The sequence below is a fragment of the Oculina patagonica genome, chromosome 5, assembly GCF_052425735.1.
Source record: "Oculina patagonica isolate OP01 chromosome 5, crgOcupat, whole genome shotgun sequence".
NCBI classification, from domain to species: Eukaryota; Metazoa; Cnidaria; class Anthozoa; order Scleractinia; family Oculinidae; genus Oculina; species Oculina patagonica.
In genome coordinates, this window is record NC_135762.1 from 8626974 (window position 1) to 8654159 (window position 27186).

General features: G+C 38.3%; 2 protein-coding genes across 2 annotated transcripts; both read left to right on the plus strand.

Moving 5' to 3' along the window:
* The first annotated feature begins 1696 nt into the window (after positions 1-1696).
* On the plus strand, positions 1697-12556 carry LOC144655299 (uncharacterized). The gene is made up of 4 exons (XM_078515517.1): positions 1697-1873; positions 8397-8579; positions 9220-9252; positions 12354-12556. Coding segments are annotated over exons 1-4 (306 nt in total). The 5' UTR covers positions 1697-1785; the 3' UTR covers positions 12356-12556.
* Positions 12557-14066: 1510 nt separating this feature from the next.
* Positions 14067-26923, plus strand: LOC144655296 (2-aminomuconic semialdehyde dehydrogenase-like). The gene is made up of 12 exons (XM_078515510.1): positions 14067-14286; positions 16798-16996; positions 17433-17637; positions 18253-18441; positions 19759-19853; positions 20897-21048; positions 21144-21285; positions 22751-22907; positions 23791-23846; positions 24616-24749; positions 25974-26565; positions 26598-26923. Exons 1-11 carry the CDS (start codon positions 14252-14254, stop codon positions 26113-26115), a joined length of 1506 nt encoding a protein of 501 aa, XP_078371636.1. The 5' UTR covers positions 14067-14251; the 3' UTR covers positions 26116-26565; positions 26598-26923.
* Positions 26924-27186: the final 263 nt, after the last annotated feature.

The window sequence follows — 27186 nt, forward strand, 5'->3', positions numbered from 1 at the left end:
TGAAAATGCGACCCCATCCAGCGACCCCATGCCCCCCCCCCCCCCCCGGGGGATCGGGTGCAATTGCAGTTTTAATATCAGCGGTTTTAGTACTAGCAATGAGAGATTTGGGAATGAGAAATAAATCGATTATCGATTTCATTTAAGTACGCTAGATTCATAAGTAAAACACCTTTTTGCCAGACTTCTTAATTCTAAGAATATCAACAAGGTTTAAGTCGTCCATAAACTCCGCAACCAGATATCTAGAAATGCTTGGCTTCCTCTGAATGCCACCTTTCTTATAAACAGCCTCGAGAGTGACATTCCAGTCACCCCCAATAATTAGATTGCTAATATTAGCTTTCGAGATTAATATTTCACTCAAGTTTTCAAAAAAATACTTTCTGATGAGCGGCGTTGTTTGGTGCATAAATGTTGCATAATGAAAATTTAGAAGTCTTAAAATAGCCGTTAATTAACACGATTCTGCCGTCTTCGTTCTCCCTGGAGTTTTAATTTGAAGGAGTCTGGGTTTTTGTCGAGGGTCGAGGGTACCATGTCGAGGGTATTAAAAAATGAAATAAGATAAATAAAAAATAAAATAATAATTAACTAAAATATAAAATAATAATTAATATTACAATAAAATAATAATTAAATAAAAATAATAATATGATTTCTAAAAATAGAAAAAAAAAAAACAATTGAACACTTTGTGGCGGTACTCCCTATAATGGCCTATACGGGGAGGCTCCGCCCGAAAGGGGTACCTTTTTTAGGCTCCAGGTATATAAAAGGGTAGGGATTTCACAAGTTTAGGTATATGAAAGGGTAGGGAAATCTGCCGTAATGATAGTTAAAAAGGCCTTTACATTAAATATTTCGAGCAGATGCAACTTTTGGCTGTATCGTCTTAATTTATTAAGCGCTACATAAAAATGACAAGAAAACTTCCCGTTTTAGGTAAATGTGATGTCGTGTAGGTATATGAAAGGGGTGCCTTTTTGCAATAAAAGGTATACAAAAGGGGGACCTTTTCTATCAAAATGATATATAAAAGGGTAAGGGGTTGGATCTCCGGGCGGAGCCTCCCCGTACAAAACGTACCCCCCCCCCCCACGGGGCGTGATTTCGTTGTATTTGTTCTGGCCTATTGGCGTAATCCAAAAATTCCAAATGTCAAGGAAACTCATGTTTGAACTCAATACCATAAAATGTTGCGACCAGATTGGGACACATTTATGTTACATTTGATTTACCGACGGAATATGTCGACAAGTCACGCTGCTCGGTGGCCAGTAGTGCTTTGACATACATATGCCATATCATGATGCAAACGATGGCTATATGCTTTAAGAAACAGTAATTAGAGAAAGAAATAACATTCCTGAATATTTTTAAAGAGTGTTAAAAGTTGGGCTCACTTACCCCCTCAAAACTGTATGAAGCCACTTATAAAAATAGAATGCGAATGAATATAACCGACACAAGGCTCAAGCATCAGCGTGTGATGAGAGAAATAGAAGGAAACTAGGCGAAGTTTTCGTTTTATGAAAGTGTTTTAGGAATATCGGCTGCTTTAGAAAGTTTTTGTTCGGATGCTTTTAGGAAATTTGTTTGTCTGAGTCTTGCCTGTGTCGTGACGTCACTCGCGCGCTTCGCAATTTGAGAACTTGACAGAAACATGCGGTCAGCGGCTTACTTCTAGAAGCTTGGCTGCTAAGCCGAGTGCACAAGACGCCATATTGGATTTTGAGTACACACTTCGAAGGATAGTCCTCTTTCTTCCTAGCTTATTTAAACATGATAAGAACAATAATCTGGTTTGGAGGTGCCGGGATGTTTGCATCATGTTACTCTAATCTGGTACGAGGATTACCAACGTTTAGAAGTAAGTAATGTTATTCTCTTTTACTTTATCGCACTTCGAACGACAACTATAAAGCTTTACGTAGATATAGGAGGCTTGGTTTGGTCTAAACCACAGAATGCAGGGCCACTGTTAAACATCTACGAGACGAGCTGGTTTGTTAACTCTATTTTCGAACGGACCAAACCATCACATACATTTACCCAAGAACATCATTCAGTTCAGGTTCTTTACATGCACATCCACTGATTACTGTGTACAGTCTGTACACAGTTTGTATGTACACGCACAGCCAAAATAAAATCTGTAATACTAAATAGTAAACTTTATTAAAAAAAAAAATGCACACACACATGCTTGCCCCATTAACTATAAAACTAGATTAAAGAAGCTGACTTCCTCAAGGGGTGTGTGTTTACAATAAGATTAAAACGATTAAAACCATCTATTTTTTAAACCCCTTCAGGCAGCTGGTGTATATTGAAGGATAATGCCTGAGGCCGAAAGATTGTCCAAAAAATGAACAGTTGGCCAAGAATTGAATCTTCCTTAGAAAATAAAATTTTAAGGACAATCTTTCTGCCAAGGGCATTATCTTCAAATAAACCAACAGGTCAGAAAGCGGTTTGTCCCGGGGTAGTCAATCGATAATATCAATAATCGATAACATTCGATAACAATCGATAAAAATCGATTAATTTTTTCAAAAATCGATAAAAATCAAAAAAGATTTCGTTGTGAGTAATCGATAATTATCGATTTTTCAATCAGGGCTATCGATTTTATCGATAAATATCGAATTTATCGAAACTAAATTATCGTACCAATTTTCGAATGAAAAACACCAAAAGATATTAAAAAGCTCGCAGAAACACTTATAACAACTTCCCTGTTCGTTAATCGGTAAAAATTACTACATCTTTTCTACAGACTGTTAGTAATACTCAGCGTGTGTCGAATTTGAAATCTGCTTTAATTAGATAGTAAATAAATAGAGGTTACGCCACAGGCCTACATGACTCCTACGTTCGTGACATTTGCACATTTGCCGTTATATGATTTAATTCGGTCTTTTGACCTTATTTACATGTACTTCTGACTTCTTTCTGAGGGTTCTATTTTATATGGAGGCATTATGTATTAAATAGAGTCGTGTTGATTGTGGTCTAGGAAGTGACTAGATAGAGGTAATTTTTCTTCGCTGCGTGGTTTCCGTTTGTAGAGTCAGTAGAGTTCATGTTCTGTACTCCTCCGCCACATGAAATCTACATTCAAATAGTTACAATCAAACGCTCCCTCAACGGAAAGAGGATGATTTTTATCGATTCCGATAACGATCGATGAATCCGATAAAATCGATAAAATTAACACTTCGTCGGCGTGTGAGTATCGATTTTTATCGATTGACCGATACAATCGATATCATTTAAAATCAATTTATCGATAGATATCGATTTATCGATTGATTTTCCGATATCAATTTTTATCGATTGACTACCCCGGGGGTTTGTTTATTTTTTTACCCTCCAATATATTTTTACAATGCACTTTATTGCCGATATGCAAGGAAAAGCATACAGTGATAATCATGATGTAATGTATATAAAATAATTCATATATGAACTGTGGATGGATATGAAAGTGATAAATGATCATCGCAGTGAATTTCCAATTTAAGCAATTGGAATAAAAAAGCCTGAAAAAAATTCAGGGCTTCATTCATTCCCGTTGAAGCCCTGAATTTTTTTCAGGCTTCTTTATTCCAATTGCTTAAATTGGAAATTCACTGCGATGATCATTTATCACTTTCAGTGATAATCATGGCGTAACTGTGGTTGAAATAAATGCAAATTGATTTGTTTGGGTAATTTTTTAACACTATTTGATTAAATAGTTAAACCTGAAAAGTGACTTTGTTTCTTTGTATTTTTCTATGAAATCGGGTGATGGATATCAAATTGGATGGGGTATATTGTTTGATGCCCGCCGTCCTATTTTGTACCATGTGATATGTGCAGGCTTTTAGCCAGGACATAAAAAGTGGGAGTCCAAAATTTTTATAAGGACTGACTTTGTCCCCATAGGAGGGCCTGAGGAGCATCCAAGGTGTTTTTCTGCAGTTACAGTATGAGTGCAAAGGTGTCTAAAAACTTCCAAATTTGCTGAAAAAACCTCTGTATACAGTACAGTACCGCCTGGAATCATATGCACATCAGCCGCGGGTTTCCCGAGGTGGACGCGCGGGTAGTGCACGCGGTTTGCCCGTGCGTCCACCTCGGGAGGAACGAACGAAGCACGAGACGAAACCGAGACGAAACCGAGGGAATCACGCGTTCTTCAAAGCCGCGTCTTCGTGCTTTTAATTGCCTTTGTTAGCTTTATTGTTGCTCTTCATTGTTAGGTTTTTGACACCGTCACCCAAGAGATTTGATCGGAAATCACAACAAACAAAAGAGAACGCTGGTTCGTCCAAAAAATCAGCGGAATAACCCGGAATAACATTTTGATCCCGCCGCCTGCGAAAAACGTGCGACATTGAAGAGAACGTTTTTAATATTTGCCTAAACATCGAAATATCACAGGATTATTTCTTGCCCTGTTTCAAATGTACTATAAACCGCAGCTACAAACTGACTTGACGAGTTTTAAATCGAAAATCCATCGAAAGTTGTTTGCTGTGCATGTTCACGCTTCGATTAATTTCATTCAAGATTTGCATAGTTTAACATATGTTGACGCGTACTTATCCTCGCGTTGTCTTATTTATTCTGTTTTTTATCAGACAAGTAAATATTATTTCGCCTGCTTGCACTCAAATTCATTTTATTACCGGTTTTCTTGTCCCTTTGCAATTTTTTGAATCAGAGACTGCCGGACCGGCACAACCAGTTGAATTTTTGCATATTCATTCGACCAACATATTTTAGGTAGTTTTCCGCACGATGTCACAAAAGTTTTACAATCAAAAATAAAAAAAAGATCAAACCCTAAGAAGGAAAATTATCGGCACAAGATATGAGATTTTAAAAAATACAAAATCTAAACGTGCAACGCAAGCGCTCGTTCATTCACGTGGCGTTGCTTGACACTTCTCAGAAATCGATCAACTTTGCTCAGCTTGGTCGCGCGCGAAAAATTTTGTTAAAGAAGGGAAGAAAAAATTCTGAAACGGTCAGGTAATTACAAGATGTAGATGGTTACAGATCGAAGGAAGAACTATCGGGAAGTTGTTGCAGAAAACACAATTTGTCAATTGCCGAAAAGCTGCGAAATGACAAGTTTATTCATCGAGTTGTTTACCAGAGGCCCTGCCAGGGTAAATTCCGACAAGCGACACGGCCCAGAAAGTAGCGACAGCACATAAATAAATCGCGATAAACGACAACCCTTTTGGAAAAACTATAAATTCTGACAAAGACAAGCAATTGTCCTTCAATTCAACTACCAACGACGACGGGAAGTGAGATAAAACAGCGACACGGGACATTTTTAAATTTAGACAAGCGACATGGGATTCCCCCAGGGCCTCTTACCAGCATACCGAATGTCTGGAAAGGCAAGACAGGATTCATGTTCTTTGTAGTTGTTTCCGACTACCATCGAGCCGAAAATTACGAACCCAACGTCAAATTTAGAACTGACCGAAAATAGCTATTCTGATCGGCGCGAATTAATTCTTATCGGCAAAAATCTAGTTGAACGGCAAATGAACTTTTGGTGGGGAAGCCGACAATTGTCGGCATTTGTCGCTCGAAAGAGAACACATTCCCCGCAACTAAATGTCATTGATTTCTTAATCTTCTGTGAAACTTTTATTCGATCTTAATAAACGCTCGCCTTGTTAAGTAACAGACTTTAAATACGTTCGTTTTCATAACTAGACATTGCAAGAAAACATGACAAGCGTGACCTTTGCGACCTTTATTTACACACGGGCGTCGATCTGTTAGATCATTTGAAGATAAGAAATCCTTGGCGCGGCTGCAAAAAGATTTTCGCTTCCTTCATTTTCGGATGGATAAATCGAGAGAAGTGCTTTTACAGGCCTCATTAATTTCGATTTTTTCATTCACGTTTTGCATTTTTGATAAAATTAATTCTTTCGCGAAGCGACAAGTTTCGACTCAAAAGCTTCTTATGCTAGCACGCACGGAACATTCAATACGAACCCGTGAAGATCTTGAAGTTCAACAAAATTTACCGGTAATCCCATAAAAACTGTTTGAAAGAAATTTGCATTTCGTTGCTGAATACGGTGTAAGCAAGTTGTAAATGTGAGAAAAAATCCATTGAAACGAAAACAATAAAAACAACAATAGCCGACAGATCCTTTTGTGTCGGCCTTTCGTCCATTTGACTGAAATGAATTTCTGACCTCGGTTTTCATTCGTGAACCGCGCGGGTTTCGTTCGTAAACCGCGCGGTTTCGTCTCGTTCCTCCCGCGTGCAATACACGCGTTCTGCCCTCGAGCTTCACGCGTGCCAATGTGCATATGATTCCAGGCGGTACTGTAATTCATATTAAATTTCTGTGACAAGTGGCCATCCATAGGACTCCTGGACTCCCACCTGGCTAAAAGCCTGGATACGTGGTTAATCAGAAGTAAGCCAATGTGTTGTAATACATGTATGAACTTGTGAGGACAGTCGACTTTCATGTTTAATGTTAACTGGTGGGGACCCCTCTGTGGAGTCCCTGACTTTTTTGTGGGCCACCGTACATCTTGCGAACATGTGAGTTGACTTATGTGGGACATTGTGTTTACAGTGTTTATTGTTGAGTTGAGTTTAATCGAGCCTTAGAGCTATCTTACAACACAATGGTAGTGAAAGGGTTTAACAGTATTGAAAATTGCATTGTACATGTACATACTAGTTATGCAACGCTTTCGAGTGGTATACTATGGAATATCCCACGAGTCACTTGTATTTTCTCGGTATACACACGAGCCTTTAGGCAAGTGTGTATACCAAGAAAATACAAGTGACAAGTGGGATATTCCATAGTATACCACGAGAAAGTGTTGTGTAACTATTTTATACCATGCCATAGAAAATACGCGTACTAAATTTCGTCTAAAATACAATCGCAGCGCACAATGGGAAGGTTGGGTTGAATACCGTCGAATATACAACAGCTTTCCTGTATTCTGATTGGCTGTATTTTCTATGGCATGGTATAAATGTAGATGGGCAATTCCACATGAGAGGTGTAAAAATCAAGATTTTTCAAAAGATATTTCAGATGGAATAATTACCTGTGCTGCATTGTAGACATGTTATAGTATACAGAAAAACAACTTTTACTTTGTCTGTGACAACAGTGTTTTTAGGGGGGTCCCCAAAGTACGGGTTTACCTTCTTAATAATTTACAATATCTGTGATGCACATTTTTAACTTACAAAAATCATACTTTCAAAATGCTTATGAATTCAAACAATTATATTAGGAATATTCCCTCATTTGTGTTGACAAATAACTGATAAAGACTTCATCCAAAATATTTTTAAAAAATAGCAACAGCGATGTGAAGTTCTGTCATGGACGTTACGTAACGTCCATGAAATTTTGTGCATTTTTTTCTCTCCTTAAGTTATTATTTGAAGGATTCTTAAAAATTTCCTGCTGCTTTGTTACTTATCAAAAGTGAACATTTTGATGATAACAAAACTCTGGTAAACTGTTTCATTTTTTAACTAAGTGCAGTTAAAGTTGGTCATGGACAACATATCATGGATGTTACACTTTTTGCAAAAATGTTGAAAAAAAGGCAAAACTTTATCAAAGTCTTTGGAAAAGGTAAAAAATAGTTAGGCAGTATAGCAGTGGGCAGTGTTTTCCAAAAGACAGGTTTGGGTTGATAAACAGCAAGCTTGTGGAAAGAGATTTGCTGAAAATGCAGGTTAATATGTCATGTAAGGACTGTGAAATGTCCTCAAAAATTTAAATGAGCATTTCACGGGTTTTACATTAACTAGAAAGATAATTTCATTTCCAACTGCCAAGAAATATTGTTTTACTACAAATGATAGAGCCCAACAATTGAAAAAAGTTAATTTATTTGGTAAACTTGAAGAAGAATTCACATAGTGTAACGTCCACGACAATTTTTGTAACGTCCATGACGTTACATTTTTAGTCTCCAAGAAAAACTGTGAAAGATAATGGGGGTGAAAACAAAATTTTCAGTTAACACAATCACTAAACTACATTGACATGGAGAAGATATTTTGAAAATGCTTGAAAGTTCACAGGAATTTTAAAGTAATGCTAATGCACTAAATTACGTGGTTGATTTTTATGTAACATCCATGAGAGTCGTTTTTCTCAATATTTCTCTGGCACAAATAAGTCAACTGGAAAAAAGAAATAATCAAATTAACACACTAAGGTGCACAGACTAGTACATCAATGAAAAGTTTTAAAACTTGTTTTCATCCTTAGACAATGCAAGTTTAAAGTTCTAAAAATTAGTCTGAATTGTAACGTCCATGACATGGAATTGCCCAGATATACAATGTAGCCACTGTAATTATTTTGTAGAACCCTTGATGCATGTATTTTACACAAGTGCCGGTCTGTGGATTGGTTATAAGGCACATCAGTATGAGGAAAGAGGAGATGAAGTATATGAAGAGATGGTTAAGAAGCACAAAAATGTACCTTGGTGGCCAAAAGCTGAACTTTTAGCAGAGAGAGCTGAAAGATTAAAAGCTGAAAAGGAAGGTAAATATACATGTACATGCAGGGTTTTCATTAAGAACTGTAATAGCAGGAGAATAGTGTTATTTAACTGAAGAATGCTGATTTCTAAAGGTTCCGCATCTTAATAAAAATAGGTACAGGTCTTTGAAATTTAGCCGGAGAATTCTACGTAGTAGCGGGAGAATTCTCCGATCTCTGATGCCTAATGAACACCCTGTACATGTATGATGTAAAGAATTATTTAGCCATATTCAGTTGAGGCCTCTTGGGATCTTTTAGGACCATAGTACAGTACTGTAGGTGGGCTGGTGGCAGAATCCACCTGCCATCCTCCCCTAAACCTTCTCCTTTCAAAACTCAATGAAAAATATTCCAAGACGATGACACCATATGACAGGGGAAGAATGTTATGATTTGAGAACAGCTGCCATCTTGGATTCTTGATTTTCCTGTGATGTCAGAAAACTGCTAAAACTGACTCAAAAGTAATCGAACCAATAGAATGCTGCTAAAATGAAAATTAAAGTGACCATGTTTTTCCAGTGGTAACAATAACAGTACAGGGCATAAAACTGGAACAGTTTGCTTATTAAATAACGGTACATTACTGTATTTACTTGTTCGTAATTTTTTTATTATTATTATTTCTCCATCTGCTTAGCTGCTATGACAGAAATGGAACAAGCAGCAGCATGTGAGTATGAAAGTATTTTGGTATAGATTATACATGTGGGGCATAGAGCATGGCAGGCAAGTGGTTGGCATAACTTTTGAGACCTGTGTCAACCCTTGTGTTGTTTCCTTGTCGTGCTTGTCTGTTATCTTTATCTTGACTCATATCTGTAAAGTCAAGTCACTTAAATTACCAGTCTCCCAACTCATGAGAACTGTCCAGTGGGTTGGCACGTGACCTTCGTGTAGAAAATAGATTGAAGTATTACAGTGTGTATTATTGCGGGCCCAAGAGAGGCCCGCAACCCTAATCTTGACAGTGACCAGCGGATTACGTATTACGCGTGCGTGCCACATTTATAAAGGCTATCTGCAAACCGGAAGTTGAAAATTTTGTTCTTCCACTAAGAACGATCGGAATGCAAAAAATGTGTCAATCACGACAGTTTGTCGTAACACCGGAAGAGAAAAATCTTGTCTCCAAGAGCGATAAGAATGCGAAAAATCAACAGTTTGTCACATTGGATCAAGGCTCCTGTCTTGCAGACATTACGTTTTGCAGACGTTGTTTTATAGGTGTTGCTTTTGAGAAGATCTGCTGTGATTGTATCACAGATAAACTATGGCAAAGCGAATGATTTCAACAATGGTTATTCTCGAGAAATTCCTTATAACACTGACAACAAAGCGAGTTTGCCGACGGAGGAAAATCACATCTCAATTCACACCGCGTGCTCGACTACACTTCGCAAAACTGTCAATCAACTCTGATTGGTTCGCGGCAATAGGAAACGATAAAAAACATTCGTGATTTAAGCGTGACGCGTTACTCGACCTTACTCGGAATAATTTTCTTTTGTCCAGTGATTTATCGACACTGTCTGAAAAATTTTCGTGACCTGTTGAAAAAACTGCCGTGAAATGAGGTGACTTAAGTTATTTCTTCTTCCATCATGAACGGTTACAATGCGAAAGGGTCTGAAAATGTGTTGTTCAAACAGGAAGTCGAGGAATATTTTTTTCCGCAAAGAACGATGCACTGTTATTCTCGGTGGACAGACTCCCAATAAACAACCGCAGTTTATAAAAGAAATCTCAATTACCACAGTTATGCCAACTTCTGGAAAACTTCCCAAAAACTTCGACTTGAAGTAATTTTCCAAACTAACAAAAACACTTTCCTCCCAGTACCTTCTCTTAACTGCATTGAGGCCCGCACTTTCTAACCTGTGGTTACCACTAGTTTTTTAATACAATTCAAAGCTTGAGCAAAGCATATCTCTCTTTGGAGGCTCAATTCTTACCCCACGAGAAAGACACACAAGACTCCACTCAAAGAATTCATACCAATGACATTAGCTCTATTGGTTGTTGTTCAGTTTTGAAATTTTTGTGTGCGCATAACAACCAATCGCATGGTGCGGTGGCCTAATGGTTAGCGGGCTGGACCCCAGATTGAGCGGACCAGGTTCGAGCCTGACTGGGGTCATTGTGTTCTTGGGCAAGACACTTTAATCTCAAAGTGCCTCTCTCCACCAAGGTGTATACAATGTTAAAGGGACTATGTCACGGCTAAGTTAATCTTATGTTATTAAATTTTGCCAAATATTCGCTATGAATCTAAATGTTTGCAAAGAAATTAATTCTTTGATACTAAATGACAAAACCATAGCTTCCTTGCAGCTAAATGTGTCTCCCGGGCATCAAAAATTAAAGTTACAAGCAGACAAGATTAACTTTGAAAACTGTTCCGCCGGACCATATTTCAAAAGTGCACATCGCAATCCGTTTCAATCTTCGACACTTTTGGCCATCCGTACCTTCTTTTACATTTGGTGTGTTATTTAAGTATTCCTTTACTGTTTTAAGAGGTTATTTTATACATTTAAACAAATTTGATGGTCATTTCCGATGTCTAAGTTTGGCTAAAATCTGTGACACGGTCCCTTTAATCGGTACCGGCTAACTAATGCTGGGGGGTTACCCTGCAATGGACTAGCAACCCATCCAGGGGGGAGTACAAATACTCCTAGTCGCTTCATGCTACGGAAACCGGGATAAGCTCCGGCTGTATGGGCCACTTGGCTCCACACATACTTAAACTATTACAACCAATCATTCACTAGGTAAATCAGGGCATAAATCTGATCATAACATGAATCATCAGTACAGATGCAATTTTTTCTGAGTCGAATCTCAGATGTACGCCCTCGCGAGCAAAGAATTGAGCACTCACTGGAAGAAAAGATGCCTGCTTACTCAGGATAGCCAGTTGTTATCCACCACAGTGCTGTCATACTAATCTATTAAAAGCAGTTTTTGTTACTCTACCAAGGTCCTAAAATTTGGAATTCTCTCCCGCTATCCATCACTGGTTCAACAAGCTTTCTTACTTTTTAGACAAAGATGATTGATTTTTGATGAAATGATACTGAATTGGCCAAGTCTCACATTTTATTTTTATATAGTACATAACTCAGTCTTACAGATGTTATCTGTAATATTTTTTAATAAAGGAGTTATCTATCTATCGTGATTATAAAACATATTGATAACTGAGGTGGCCTCCCCTACAAAGCCTGACAGTTTCCTGGAGGTCTCCTCGCCCTACTATGAAGTGAAGTGAAAGACTTTATTTAATGAGGGTGACCCGTGACAGTAACTTAAGTTACTGATAAACTTGGGGCCCTCGGCTTAAAATAATTAGAATGCTAAAAATATATTATTTACAATAAAATGCTAAAATCCGATATTATGTACAATTACAAATAATACATACTACAAATAATAAGAAAAAAAAAAATTCCATTAGTTTTCTGAGAGTTAAAAATAGTACTACATAATTTAGCTTTAAACGATTTAACGGACTTCTCTGTTTTTAAAGACCGGGGTAAACTGTTCCAATCTTTTATAGTTCTGACGGCGAAGGTGCGTCCTCCCTCCCTCCCCACTGTCTAACAGTGTATTTGTATTAAAAAAATAGTTCTTGTGAAGTGGCAAATAAGATGATGATGACGATGATATATTTGCGATGGTAATCAAATGTACATGTACTGTATGTGTTATACCTATAATATCATGGTCACACATTGTCTCACACTTTATATTTTCCTTTTTATACAGGAGTGAAGCTACACATCTGATGAGCTTTTAGTTGGAGTTGGAGTACCTTATTGATACTTTTACATCAAATCGTTAGTTCAATCTATTGTAACTATGTGTTACACCTTGCAGCCTGGCAGATTTAAATAATCTAACTAAATTTGCATTGTAAATATAAGTGGTTGGATTTGGAGTTAATAAAAATTGTAATTTCTTTTATCTGATTTGCTTTGGACTGCATTAACAAAAGCCAACTGGCTTACCAGTGCTCTTGTCATATAATGTACATGTATACTTATTTCTTTTCTTTTGATGAAACCCTTCTAAGTGAACTGCTCTTTCGGTGTGGCGCGAGATCTTTCCTTGAGCACATGACCAGCCTTTTAAAAGAGGGTCTGCGTAGGAGTCCACTGAGGGGGAGGGGGAGGTGCCAATTCTCGTTGTGACCAAGGGATAGACACTGAGCGAATATTTTTTTCTCGTTGTTTTGCGAAGTTTTTCTCGTCCATTATTGCATTTGCTTGATTTGTTTTATGTTCTCCAAGGATGAGAGGCACTGATGTGCCTAACTTCAGAATACTGTAGAACTAGACTTTAAATTGAGCCATACATGTACCGACCTACTGTACCATAATTATTAATTTAGCTTATTTCCCTTGCCAGGAATCAAGAGAAACGCAACCTACTCTTGATTCACTAAAATTGACTGGCTTTTAGGGTTGCATGGGAGGGTTTAATTTCATGTTTTATTTTCTTATTTTTTTATTTTCTTATTTTTATTTTCTTTTATTTCACGTTTTATTTTTCGGCGTGCCCTCGGCAGGATTATTTACCATATTGGATTTAAAAGGCAGAAAAACACTGGTGGCGAGCTTGGGATATTTGCAGCTGGTGGTCACGTGACATTGTCAAACGTACAGCGAAATGCATTAAAAAATACAGCTGTAGGCTACTTGAAATATTCAAATTTAGCTCAATGGCGAGGCACAGGAGACACAATCCAAGAAATGAATAAACATTCTTTTTCGATTTCCTTTGTCTTTAAGCTTCGCCGACCAAGCTTAATTTTAATTTGTATGGAGGTTGGATCTATTGTCAAAGTTAAAAGTCTTCAACAATCCAATTAAAATTTGTGGTTTTATTTCGAAAAGAGTTACTGGCCATATAAGGCCCGTTAAGTCTAGCTTTTGACGTGTTATTGTCAATGTTGTCATTCTTCAGCACTTATCTATCTTGGCTTTTGATAAAAAGCTTGTTCTACTAACTGCAAAGTCACCCATCGTTTTTTATGCTTGCGTGGAAGAGTAAGGTTTTCAAAGAGCCACTTAAATACAAAACTCAACGAAATTGTTAAAATTTAAAACAGTTATACGACTACTTCTCAACTGAGACAAGCCCAGTCGGTTTGCCAGACGAAAGGACAGATGAACTTAAATTAAAAAAGAAAACAGCTGGACAGCTTTTAACAAAAAACAATGTTTAAACTGTATATATTAACGAATGCAAGAAATTACTAACTGTTACTATAATTTCAAAGTACACCGGCCTCTTAACTTAGTCACGTACGAATTGAAAATTTATTTCAGTCGGATTTAAAACATACGCAACCAAACTAAATTTATGACCCCACCATTATTTACAACTAAAATTAATGATCCCGCTGTCTTGTGCTACAGTATAATTAATTTATTACCTCGCATACATAATACATGTATATAATTGCCCAGTCCGTTCCAAAACAAGTGCCAAGCGGTCGTCGGACGGTGTTAATTAATGTACGGTAGATTTGTGCCTACATTAAGCGTCTCAGTTATAAACCAGAATTGCAACTGATTCAAATCTAGAATTAGCCTCTGTGCCTTCTTGCAAGAGACTGCAGCGACACCCAAGAAAACTCCGTAAACGCCTATTCGCCGAACATGGATTTCCTAGCTCAAATTAATCACCTTTTTAGGTAAGAGTATTGACTATGAATTATTCCGCTTTAGTCCTCGAAAAGCAAACTTGTATCGATTACATTTGCAAAAAAGCTAGTAGCTTGTGCAGGAAGCTGGACTACATTCAGACACTCGGATGATTGTCTGAAAAATTTTCAGTGCTTGTGGCGTTAAGATCTACTTATGAACGAAATCATCCCGGAAACGGAAATGAGTATCGATCAAAGGGAACGAACGCGAGCTAACGCGGTTTGGTACAAGTTAAACTAAATATTGTTTTCTTTAGAAAGAAAAATTCACACACAAATTTACCTACACTACCCTATTAGGTTGGGTTATCTTTACCAAACAGTAGGCTTCAATAAAGATAAACCGACGATTTTCCGAATCAAACGGTCAAGACTTCAACTAGTTTTATTCAACCAACTGACGACTAATATTTCAGGCAAATAGGTTCGTACCGTGGCAACCTGATCAGTTCTCGAACCCCAAGAAAAACTAAAATCGGTTCGAGAATTCGTTGGTCAAATTACAGTGTTCGACTGGAGTGAAGCCGAATCCTTGGAGAATCACTTCTGATTCGAGTTACCCGGGAGGTTTAAGAAATCCGTTTTCCACTCTGAAGACAATACTTCGTTTCCCTCATAGAAATCATGCTCTACTTTTAATGATAATCAAAGAAATTATGAAGGTTCGGCGGTAACACCTTAAACAGCTTTCATTTCCTCTTTCAATTTAAAGGTTTTTACATTTTGTAGCTGTCGTAAAAGAAAAATAATGAGATCAATTGTGTTAAGCGTTAAAACTGACGGTATAAATGGACATAAAATGATATTTTGTTATGACAACCTTCAGCTTCACTTGGCAAAGACCTCTAAACACTGGATTACCCATCCCTCGGTCCACAACTCTACAAACTTGAAGCAATCAAGTTACTATAATATGGGCATACTGCCGAGATGAGGCACACAAAAACATGCTTCCAAGTAAAGTCGTAATTGGTTCTTAAGCGGAAATTCTCACTTGTCCTCTTCAGTAAATATTTATAACATATATAAATGAATTTAGTTTGGCATGTGGGAAGACGTTTTGTAGATAACTGCCTCTGGTTGCTGCACTTTGGCATGAGGGTTTCGTGATCAGTTCTCTCGTTATACGCTTCACGTTTCAGTTTTAACGTGTATCATTGTCCGCGATAAAGCGTTTTCTGAGATATGTTTTTAATTTGTTTTGCTTCAGATTATCGTTCCCAGTTTTCAAAAATAACTTTTACTTGTAAATGTTTTTGGACGAAAATTACATTCAATATGATTTAGTAAGGCTTGGCTGGCTTTTCAAAGCAACAGTGACCTGCCGTTCAAATCGAAATTACTTTATTAAATATTCAATTTTATCCATGAAGCGGTCACAGGTAGGCAACAAAACCTTTTCTGTTTTGGAATAATTATCTAATTGCTGCCTGTAGCAGCTGATTGTTTCGAGATCGTCTTGTCTCCTAGGCAACGATAACAAAATTATTAAGATGATCGCTTTATTGGTTGAATCTTTTAATAGGAGCGATCTTTGAATAAACAAGTGAACATTAAAATTATTATGACATACAGAAATGTTTACCGGCAAACTGCCCCAGGTTAAGAGTACAAAGGCGATGTTCTGTGAAAAAGAATGCTGTAGTTGGGATTACGTACTAAGAAACACAGAGCAGGAGATTTCGTGACTGACTCGCTTTTTGTATTATGCGCATTTTTGTAGCTCGCTTTAAAGCTCTTTGCGGATAGCTCAACAATTTCTTCAAATGCCTCATGTACATGTAAAGACGTTTTCCGTAAATAAATAACTTGCAAAAGCCAGAAGGATGTTTGTCTAGCTGCATGTTTCTTTACTCAATAAATTTGTTGAGGTGCAGGAAAGATATTTTTGGCAATTTAACCAACTCCCGGAGACGTCGTGGAATCGTGTTGTGTTCTTTGCCAAGATATACTTTACTTTCACAGTATTGCGTCGTTCATGTTGTTCCGCAGGCGCCGCTGCATTGCGTCGATGAAAGGCGGCAAAAAGGGAGCACGTGGTCTGAATGTTAGGCGGCGCCATGACGCCAAGTCCGCGCACCGCGCTTTTACCAAGTAGGGAGGCCTGGGGCGGAGACAATGTCAACAAGTACCTTCTCCCTTTTTTGATACATGTAAAAATGATTATAATCCCCGAAGGCTGACTATATTTACAGCATCAAACCTGTCACATAAGTTTAGATGTCTTAAATCGGCCGAAGAGGGTAAACGAAGGGAAGTTATGGCTGGGTTTTTGGTAGCTAACCGAACGGGCAAGATGAGACTATTTTTCACTTCCGTGATCACCCGTGATTTTCCCGCATACCATTTCTTGGCGCAATTATAACAAAGTGATCTATGGAGATTGAACAACAAGAATTACAACTCCTTAGCGGGAATGAAGACCAGGTAAACAAATAGCAATGACGTGTATTAAAGTGTGGCTTGATTTTCTAATTAAGTATTCCGTTTCTTATGCAGACGCGGTGAGATTTCTGAACAAATCTACAATTTTGTCAATGGTGAATTCCTTCCTCCCGAGGACGGCAAGTTTTCTGACACGTTGAATCCAAGCACAGGAGAAGCGCTGTGCAAGTACCCGCAATCGAGTGTGATGGACTTAGAAAAGGCCGTGGAGGCTGCAAGCTCTGCATTTAAACTCTGGTCAAAAGTGTCTAAGGTACTAACAGAAAAAAATATATATTTAAAGTTAACGAAGTTATGGTGAATCAAAGTTATAATGATGCTGATGATGATAGAGTAGAAATGATGACGTAAATGATGATGATGATGATGATGATGATGATGATGATGATATTTTACCAGGACGGTAGATGAAGTATGGGCGCATTTTGAGCAAGTGACGGCGCCATCTTGGATTAGGAAAACAGGGAAGGCTTGGGCTGAGTTGAAAAAAAGTTGTCGAGGGGGATAGGAGTGAGGCTGATACCCAGCGCTCGCCCAACAAAACAGCTAGCAGGAAAGCTCCATTCACAAAAGTGGGTTTTAAGTGAGATAGATATACAAAAATAAAGAAACAACCATGATATATTTTGTTTCATTCTTCCAATCGTTAATTATGAACAAAAATTCATTTTTGCAAAATTAAATGACAGATCGAGAGAGCGGAAGTTTTAACTCACGTGGCTGAATTGTTGGCAAAAAGATCTGAAGGATTCATTCGTGCTGAGATCATGGACCAAGGACGAGCGATTCATGGCGTTAGTAAAGAAGACAACGACATTACAAGAGAGGTACACAATATAAAGCATTTTACTGCACAGGCAGTGGCTACAATGGAGTCAGCAACGCGAACGAAAGGCAAGTTTATTCCAATATTAAGACGAAATACAGAGATAGAGAGAATTGACGTAGGTCTGCTTTGTATAACTTGAGATAAAGTATTCGATTTTTGGATTTGTTCTGATTCTGGCCAGGCGCTATCTATATCTTAGAAACAGAGAAGGTACGCGGGTCTGTTTTGCATAGTTTTATTTATTAATTGATATTTTCTTGGACAATTACGTCCAAGGTAGCCTGAGAGTAGGCGACCAGAGAGGGATGTCTGAAATTCAGGATACGTCCAAGGGGGAAAGTCGCAAAGAGGTCTCTAGAACCCATGTGAAGCACCAACCCTTCAGGCCAGACCACAATCACAGGGGAGAGTCCCCTACTCTTTTTGAACACTGATTTTGGTCCTTTAACGTCCCCTACTAAACCATAACAGAGAAGATGCAGGAGACAAGAGCTACAGTTTATCGTCCTTATCCGAGAAGTCATTCGAGATTATTTGGGAAATTGTTTGGATTCTAGTCAGACGTTATCTTTTAGCTGAAAGCCACGAAATATGAACTCTATACAAACACTTTATACGCTTAACTTTTCTACTGTAGTCATAACGGTTTTGTGAGTTATCGATGTTTTTTCACATTTCAGATTCAGTCAGCTATGCATCTCGCTACCCACTTGGTGTGGTTGGACTTATTACTTCATGGGCTTCGCCTCTGCACTCCATTTTGTGGCACGTGGTCCCAGCACTGGCCAGCGGTAACTGCGTGGTAATAAAGCCTTCGTGTCTGGCTCCTATTGAGGTCCATTTACTTGCCAAGACATTCAGTGATGCAGGTAATGATACCTAGACTTCTTCACGTACCGTTTATCTTTAAACAAGGGTGGGAGGGTGGGAGAGAAACTTCCTTTGTGAAACGACTTAAAAGTTCGGCATAGCGGTGCAGGGCAACTGAGTGTGCGCAGTAGCAATCGAATGGTCGCTAAGGGAATACTAAATAGCTTGACAAAGTTCTCTGTTAAGTTCACATTTTTTGACATCAGGACAGTGCACAAACCGTATTTGTTTACTTCTATCAAAGCAACTAACCAATAGAAACGTCTTTATGCAAAGTGTTTAAAACAAAAGATAGAAAACATTCCAACATATTTGCATCTTGCTTGCTCTATTGGAGTTTCCAGGCTTTACAACCATTTTCCTCTATTAACTACTCTAAAGAGAGAGAAAAAACGGCGGTAACGGCTACCGGTCTGGCAAAAGTGAGGTTTTGCGAACTATACTAGTTAATAGAATTCTTAAGATTCCATGACGATCTACCAATTTTTTTTGGCTGCTGAATGTCAGCTCTGACAAATTTTTTCGCCTGATATTCCACGCCGCTGATATATTCTCAGTAACTTGAAACATCAGGTGAGCAATCCGGCTGAATATGCAAAAATATCTCGACGACGTAAAACATCGCACGCGAAATCCGCCTCTGTTCGCATTCTACACGCGTGTAGAAAAAAAAATTGGGTGAGGTCTTTCTTAGCAATGCCTTGATTGACACAGCTTTGCACTGTTTCCTGGCACCGCTATGCCGTCAAAGGAAAGTGCCGGTTTTCTATCCCACTTCCTCCCTGTCTTTAAACAACGGTCAACTTTGATCGCGGGCACTCTCTCTCTCTCTTCTTTACACAACGAGGGAGGAAAACGAATGAAAGCCTGAGATCGAAGTTGAACTAGTAGGCTGTGGTTTGAAGAGACAATGCCAAAAATGATAAGGAGTCCTAGTGCACCACTTGCGCGAAAAATTAGATAACATATGCATGTCATAAAATAAACCAATGGCGAAAATTAAACAAAATTTTAAACTGACTTTATTGTGCCAAATTGATTTCTGTCTATGCTACAGTAGTAGAAACTACTTCCACAACAAATCAATTAATGAACAGTATATTATTTAGCTTTTAGCTTTTGCTTATGCGGTAACAAAACGCGCTATTGATTAGCGCATTCGTGCGTATGCTTACGTTTCTGGGTTTGTGCGTATCCAGAAGTGAAAATAGGAATAAATATTTCATAAAATGCCTTCCATTTATCAATTTTTCAGGGAAATAAAATTATTTATACTGTATTTATTTTTTTCATTTTTAAAATCATTTCCATTCCAGGGGTTCCTAAAGGTGTCGTGAATGTGGTGTACGGTAAAGGTGATGTTATTGGTAAAGCTATGGCGGCGCATCCCACTGTTAAAGCTTTGGCATTGGTAAATAATAATCATTTGTAAATTCATTGACCGCCATGCAAGGGATTTATGTCAAGGGATTTATGTCCTAGCGAGGGGAATTTGACTCAGATTGGTCTATTGCCCGGGGGGGGGGGGTACTCCCATAAATTTCGGATAGGGGTGTGCCGCCAAGGTTCTTAAACCCTGACCCTATTTAAGGATAAAGAAAGCGAAAATTGATACCCTTTTTAAGGCCCAAAACCGAAAAAAGACACCCTATTCAAGGGAAGGAGAAGCGTTCCGTGACGGCTAACCGCGCACGGCAAGACACAAATCTTTATAAAATCGCTTTACTAATACCTGAACAGAAAATTCTGTTTTAAGAAACCTTTTTTTTCGTTTAGCTGGGCGTTTATTTTAGCTAATAGAATTTAGGTACCCTATCTAAGGATCGCACCAGGAACACATTGCCAAAAGGAGCAAAAATGATACCCTATTTAAGGACCGAGAACCTCAAAAACCATACCCTATCGGGCGGCACATACTGTCTATATAGGCCACATATGGGAGTACCCCCCCCCCCCCGGGGTCTATTGGAACACTGAACGGTTTTTTTGTGATATCTGTGATTGAGTGATTGATTATGGATTGGTTGATTGATTGATTGATCTGGTTAAACGATTAACTTAGTAACAGTCATATGAACATTTCTTCATCAAAATAGCTCTGTTACGCCATATTCCGCAAACGCGCGGCGTATGAAACGGACTGTACCATTTACAATTTCACCCGAAATACAAATTCACGTACTACTAACGACAGCGACAGTAGTACTGACAAGAATTTAATTCGCCTGGTTAATTCATGATTGAAACCTTTTAAAATGTGTCCAAGATTACTATTACCCTAACTGATACACACAGGAGCCCGGGTGGTTTTTCCCGTTTCTTTTCGTAAAGTTCTAGTGCGGGTGTAGGGATTTTGAGAAAATATGCAGTATTCGAATCCAACTAAACCATCCTTGAGTAAACATTCATCGTCATGTACTTGTGTGCCAAAAAATGCTGTTTTATCGTTTTCAGGTAGGGAGTGAAAAGACCGTTTCTGCCATAATGAGAGCGAGTCAGCTACTTTATACAAAGAAGTTCTCTTTAAACTTGGCAAATTGTCACCCGATGATTGTGTTCAACGATGTAAATCTAGATGAAGTTCTACCTATTGCAATCAAAGGAAGGTAACATGATCAGTAGAAACCAAAACAAAACACAGCTTACTTAATTGCTGCACCATATATTTCTAGGACACTTAATCAGATTATGTTGTTTTCAGTTTTCTTCATAACGAGGGTCAAAACGTCCATTCCATCAATCGCATTTTCGTCCAAGCGTCTATTCTGCAATCCTTCACAGAAAAATTCGTCAGAGTGGTACAGAGATTAAAAATTGGAAGTCCACACGAGACCAGCATACAGGTGAGACATATATTCAGTACAGTGAAGGCTTCACAATGAAATGTCAGCTTCGTTTACCATCGCCCGACCGATCCAGATTAATAAAACATGAAAAACTGAAAGATCATACAATATTTAAAATAAAAGAAAGTGCATTCTAAAACAAGGCGAGGGAAAGCCAGAAATGGCAATGAAATTCCAAGAAAATAATCATTAGGATCACAAGTTTCCGCATTTTCTTCAAGCTTACTTCGTTGTATTAGTCTCTTATAATTACATGGAAGTTGCTTAACATTCCAACAAAATTTATCAATTGCTTGGTTTCGCACAGCCTGAATTGTTTTGCCATAGTCTAGCTGTTCAGGCCACGTTAAAGAAGCTTCCAGCTTTCTGGGCTCTCCCATTCATCAACCTACTTATTTTGTTTCTGCCCAACCGACCGAAGTGCCACCACGTTAAAAAAAAAGTAAGCAATATGTGGAATAAAGCGTTTAATTTTAATGGATTTAGGCATGCAGCGGTTTATAAGGAACTGTAAGCCGTTAGACAACTTAATCGAAAAAAGGGTGAATGTCATTCAATTTGAAGTCAGTTTTGCTTTGACGCGTTAACAAAATTCAACTCTAAGTAATATAGCCATAGGCGTACGAGGCGGGGGGGCGAGGGGGGCTGCAGCCCCCCCAGTGCCAACATTTTTCGGGCAAAACGCTAAGAATTCGGGCAACAAGCCAGAGAAAAAATAGAAAATAAGCAGACAAATCTCAAAATTACAATCAAAACGAATTATATCAACAGAAAAAAATATTGGAAATATACCGAACTTTGTGGTTCAAAAGTCCAAATTTCTCATTAATCTGCTTTCGTTTCCTCTTGCAAATTGCTATAATCATATTCGATTTTCTCGCAAATTCTGCACGATTCAGCTGCAATCAGCTTTTCCATAGTTTGAACGTTTGCGAGCGGTGGACCCGCTCGATACGGTTACGGTTACAAAGCTGCGATACGGTTACAAATGTAAGGAAGCTAATGCTTTTGACTCAAATGAGCTCAAAACTTTCAACAATATGTTTCAACCCGTTCATCTTCTAAATGTTTCACGTATTTTAAATAACTTTCAAGTGGGAGAAAAACAATGTAAATTGCCTCCCTAAAATACTTTTATTTTTGCTGAACTAAAGTGAATAAATAAAAATTTCCGAAGAAAAAGGATTCAGTGCATTGACATCTTTGGGCAACGTCACGAGATTAATTTAACGCACGTTCTGTTGTCCATTTCGTATGCCTGTTTATTCGGCTTTCAACCCATGCCATTTTTTTTTTCGGGCAACAAGGTCTCCGCCCCCCCAGGTCCGAAGGTGCCCGTACGCCTATGAATATAGCTGACTAAAATACTGAAAAACGTGCCGCAGTTCGATGTGAATTACATGGATGGCATTTTAAAAGCAACAATATACTATTAGTTACTTTGATTCTTTGCTGATGTTAGGTTGGCCCTTTGATAAGCAAGGAGCACCGGCAAAAGATTTTAGGGTTTATTCAAGGCGCAGTAAACGATGGAGCAGAGATCCTGTGTGGCGGGAAAATTCCAAAACTTGACAGCAAGTTGGACAAAGGATACTTTTTAGAGCCTACGGTACTTGGAGGTCAGCATCATTGCAACATTAGAAGTTTCTCTAGAATTCAACTAGCCGTTCTCAGTCTAGAGGCAAAAGAATATAAAATATATTGTTCTTCTGAGAACGTGTTATATTTTGAGATTATGCCGTAAGCGAGGCATGGCGTGATATATTTTGATCATGACCAATTTAGTTGTATCCTATGCACTTTGGTTAGCCTGTTTACGGTTAGCTATCGATATTTGTAAGGGAAACAGGATATATAATTAAAATTTACGAATCTGGGAACCCGGCTCCCGGTGGCGTAGCGGTATCACACGCGCTCTTCAGGCAGACGACCCGAGTTCGATTCCACCCGGGGCACATTATAGTGAACATTTTCCTTTTTCCTCCTTCATAAAATTCGAAAAAAAAAAACTAAGTGTCTAAAGTGGGCATAAAAAAAAATGCCCTGGCCGGGGTCATTGTGTTGTGTAATTGGGCAAGACATGTTACTTCCATAGTGCCTCTCATAGTGCCCCTCTCCACTCAGGTGCATAAATGGGAGGAGAGAGGGTTTACCCTACGATGGACTAGCTTCTCGCTGAGTGAGAAGTAGAAAAACTTCAAGTCGCTTTTTATGCTTCAGAAGCCGAAGATAAGCTCCGGCCCGATTGGTCACTTAGCTAGAGCGCAGACTTTACCTTTACCCTCTTTTTATGTTGTTTTATTAATAAATAAAGACCATTGAAAAAATATCTATTATTTTTTTTTTAAAAAAAGGTTTCGTATAGATACATTTCTAGCCCGTGTACGTAAAAAAGGCACCCGTTATATATATTTTTTACAAGACCTAGTGAAAATAATTTATTTATTTTTTTACTACTTTTTAGCAGACTATATTAATTTTGCATTGATATCAATTACTTAGGTTTTCAAAGTTCCACGATCCACACCATTAACACATTGGAAGTTCAAGGACCGGTGGTAAATAAGACTTTTTATTTTATCTAGGATGTCGTAGCATAAAATAAATCAAGTCGACGATTTACAAACCATTTGATATTGCCTAATATCCCTGAGTTTTAGTAGCCAACACAGCGCACAAAAACAAAAATTACAGTGTTTGTATGGGAATCCGACGGCAAATAATTTTTCCCCGCGCGTCAATTTGCGGAAAACATATAGACAAATGTATGGGAAATTAAAAACGTAACTGAACGCTTTCTAGCCCAGCTACATCCTTCAAACTCGGCGAATAAAAACTTTTGCCTAATATCTCAACTTTACAATTAATACGTTCTCCAGAATTCAATTTTTGTAAAATATTTGCCGTCGGATTCTCATACAACCACCGTAATTTCTAACTGTGTTGCCTACCCGTCAAGATGGCGTCGAAAACCGGTTTGGTACATACTGAAAACTGCTATCCCACACAAAATTTTCCGCAACCATTTTCTCTAGAAAGTGTGATCTTCTTTGCTTCAAACCTAAATCATAATGATTTTGAAAATGAGAGGAAAAAGTATTTTTATAAGTAGCTGCCATAAGCCTAGCAATAAAAGAACACCTTAAAGTCTTAGTTTAAAGATGCTTTAGATTTGATATTTTAGGACTTTCCTGACTTCGAAAGCGACTGGTATACCGTTCCATAGTAGTTTCGACCGTTTCAGCACTCGAGCCAATTAAAACTCGGTTGATTACCTCATTTTATTATCATTTCTAACGTAAAGCTCGTTTTAATTTCCTCCTTCAGGTAAGAATAATACCATTTCGCACTACAACTGACGCTATAGAAGGAGCCAATGGGACAATGTATGGACTTTCCGCCTCCATCTGGTGCAAAGACGTTAGTTTAGCGCATAGCATTGCAGACCAGCTGAATGTTGGGTAAGGCTCTTTACATATCGTGCGATCACCGAGTCGCTCTTTGCCCGCGAAAAAAGCTAAACGAGTTGTGACAGTAGCTTATTATTTCAATATCGTCACGTGTAACTTCCGGCCCTTGTAGAAAATAATTTCGATTTTTATCTATATAAAATAGTCTATCATAAGAAAAGATTATTTGGGGAATAGGTTTTTCGGAGCATTTGATTTTGCGCTTACTGATCTCGCAGCACTTCTTTCAACCTAATTATTAATAGATCGAAGCCATTAAATTAAACTGATGAAAATAGCACTGAATGCTATTCCTATTTCTATTCACTTCGATTCATTTTTCAGATTCCGAATAAAGCGCCACGGGAATAGTAATAAGGCATTAAAGTGCTGGCACGCCATGTTCTATACACACCTTTGTTACCTTGCCTAATTTAGAATTCTTCTTCCTTCGAAATGGCTGTTTTCACACTAGAGACCGACAAATCGTCTAGACGGACAAATCGTCTGAGACGGACAAATCGCCTTAGTGTGAAACGGGACGGACACGATTATGGACGTCGATTTGGCCGTCTAGGAAACGATTTTTCGAGGACGACTTGGTCGTCTAGACGGACAAGTCGTCTAAAAGCCGTCTTAAATTCACACTAGACAAACAAATCATCAGCCGACTTGTCCGTGTAGACGATTTGTCCGTCTTCTAGTGTGAAAACGGCCAATGTTAGCCCTATACATTAAAGGACTTTGACTGCCTTAGATGCGTTTTAAGCCCAATACACCAGACGAGAACTTCGTTTGCTGAGATATATATGAGATCAAGGAGGTAAAGTGAATTTTAAACTCAACCGAATGCCCAGCTTTTCCTACTTCGCATTGGCATGGGTAGTTCAAAGATTTTAGCAAAATGCATAATAAAAAGAGCGGATTTAACTTGAGTATTGAATTTAAAGTAATTCGCATTTACTTTGGTTTTGCATTACTTCGCTTAGTGATTGGTTAACAAGCCGCGTCCCTTTCTCAGCCAATCAGAAGTGGAGTCAATGCCAATCGTGACTCACTCACGCACGCTTTCCCGCGCTTGGCACCGGCTACATGTACATACTTCAAGTTTTGATTGGTTCACTGGAGTGTTTGTGTCTGCTGTGATTGGCCCTAATTATTACTTAGGTTTCGGTTTTACATCACCCATTTGGAGGCCGCTGTATGTTCGACCTGTTCATTTTTTTTTCTTTTTAGCTCCGTGTGGATAAACAGCTGGCTACCAAACGAGCCCAGCATGCCTTGTGAGGGCTGGAAGCACAGTGGACTGGGCCGAACAGGAGGAATTTACTCTATGGACTTCTATACTGAACTGAAAACTATCAGCATTAAATTTTAAATCAGCCTGTTAGCTACTTTGCTAGTTATTTCCTCGTAATACCCCTGTCAATTCATTTTGTCGTGCATAATGCCCCCTTGATTACGAAAAAGAAAGCCGAAAAAGAAGTTTACGAAACAAGGAAATGATGTCTTTTTTAATTGCAATTAAAGGGACTATGTCACGGATTTTAACAGATTTTTTGAACCGTGACAGCCAAAATTTATATTTGTGTCACAGGAAACCTAAAAGTAATGGTCCATTTTTATTAACAATTGCTATATTAAAACACTGAAACTGTTTACAAGCGTGTTTGGCTGTGGATGGCTCGGATAGAAATGGATTGCAACTTGAAAAAGTGAGGCTAACGTTTTCAAGTTGTTTCCGCGCGCCTTAAAAAGTCGTTATTTATAGCTGAAGTTTTATTTCTATCCCCAAATTAAGGTTGTATCTTCCTTTAGATGTTGAAATGTTTTTCATGGGTTAAGTTGCCTACCCATTAGAACAGTTTAGACTACAAAAGTGCGGAATCCCCGTGACATAGTCCCTCAGTAAGCTCTGTCCCCTAAACATTCATATATTTACTTATGAGTAGCAGCGACATGACAGCAGTGGGCCGGAGGGGTATGGTGACATGAACATCCGTACAAATGATTAAATGTCACCTTCAGTAGTTTAACCTTTTGTACATAGTTTTCTCCTGTCTGACACAAATAGTGAAAAACTGTTATACGTATTTTAAATAATCACGTAAATTAAACAAATAGCACTATAGAATAATTGCAGAAAACTGCATGTATTTTTACTAAAATAAACATAATACAAAGTGCTTTGTTTAGTTTCCTTCTTTTCCTGCATGTTAGATCATCATGTGATGTTCTCTAGAGGATTTATCTTTTCTCTGTCTGAGAAACATTCATTCATATCACATGAATAAGTTTGAATTTGAAAGAAAACATTCTTAAGGGGAACATCACAGGGGAAAAACAGAAACAGTTACAGCAAAAGAGGTCTATTATATTTGTGGTAAACGTTCGATGATCATATATCAAGAGATGTGCTATACTTTACAAACCGTTCCTGAGTTTTTAA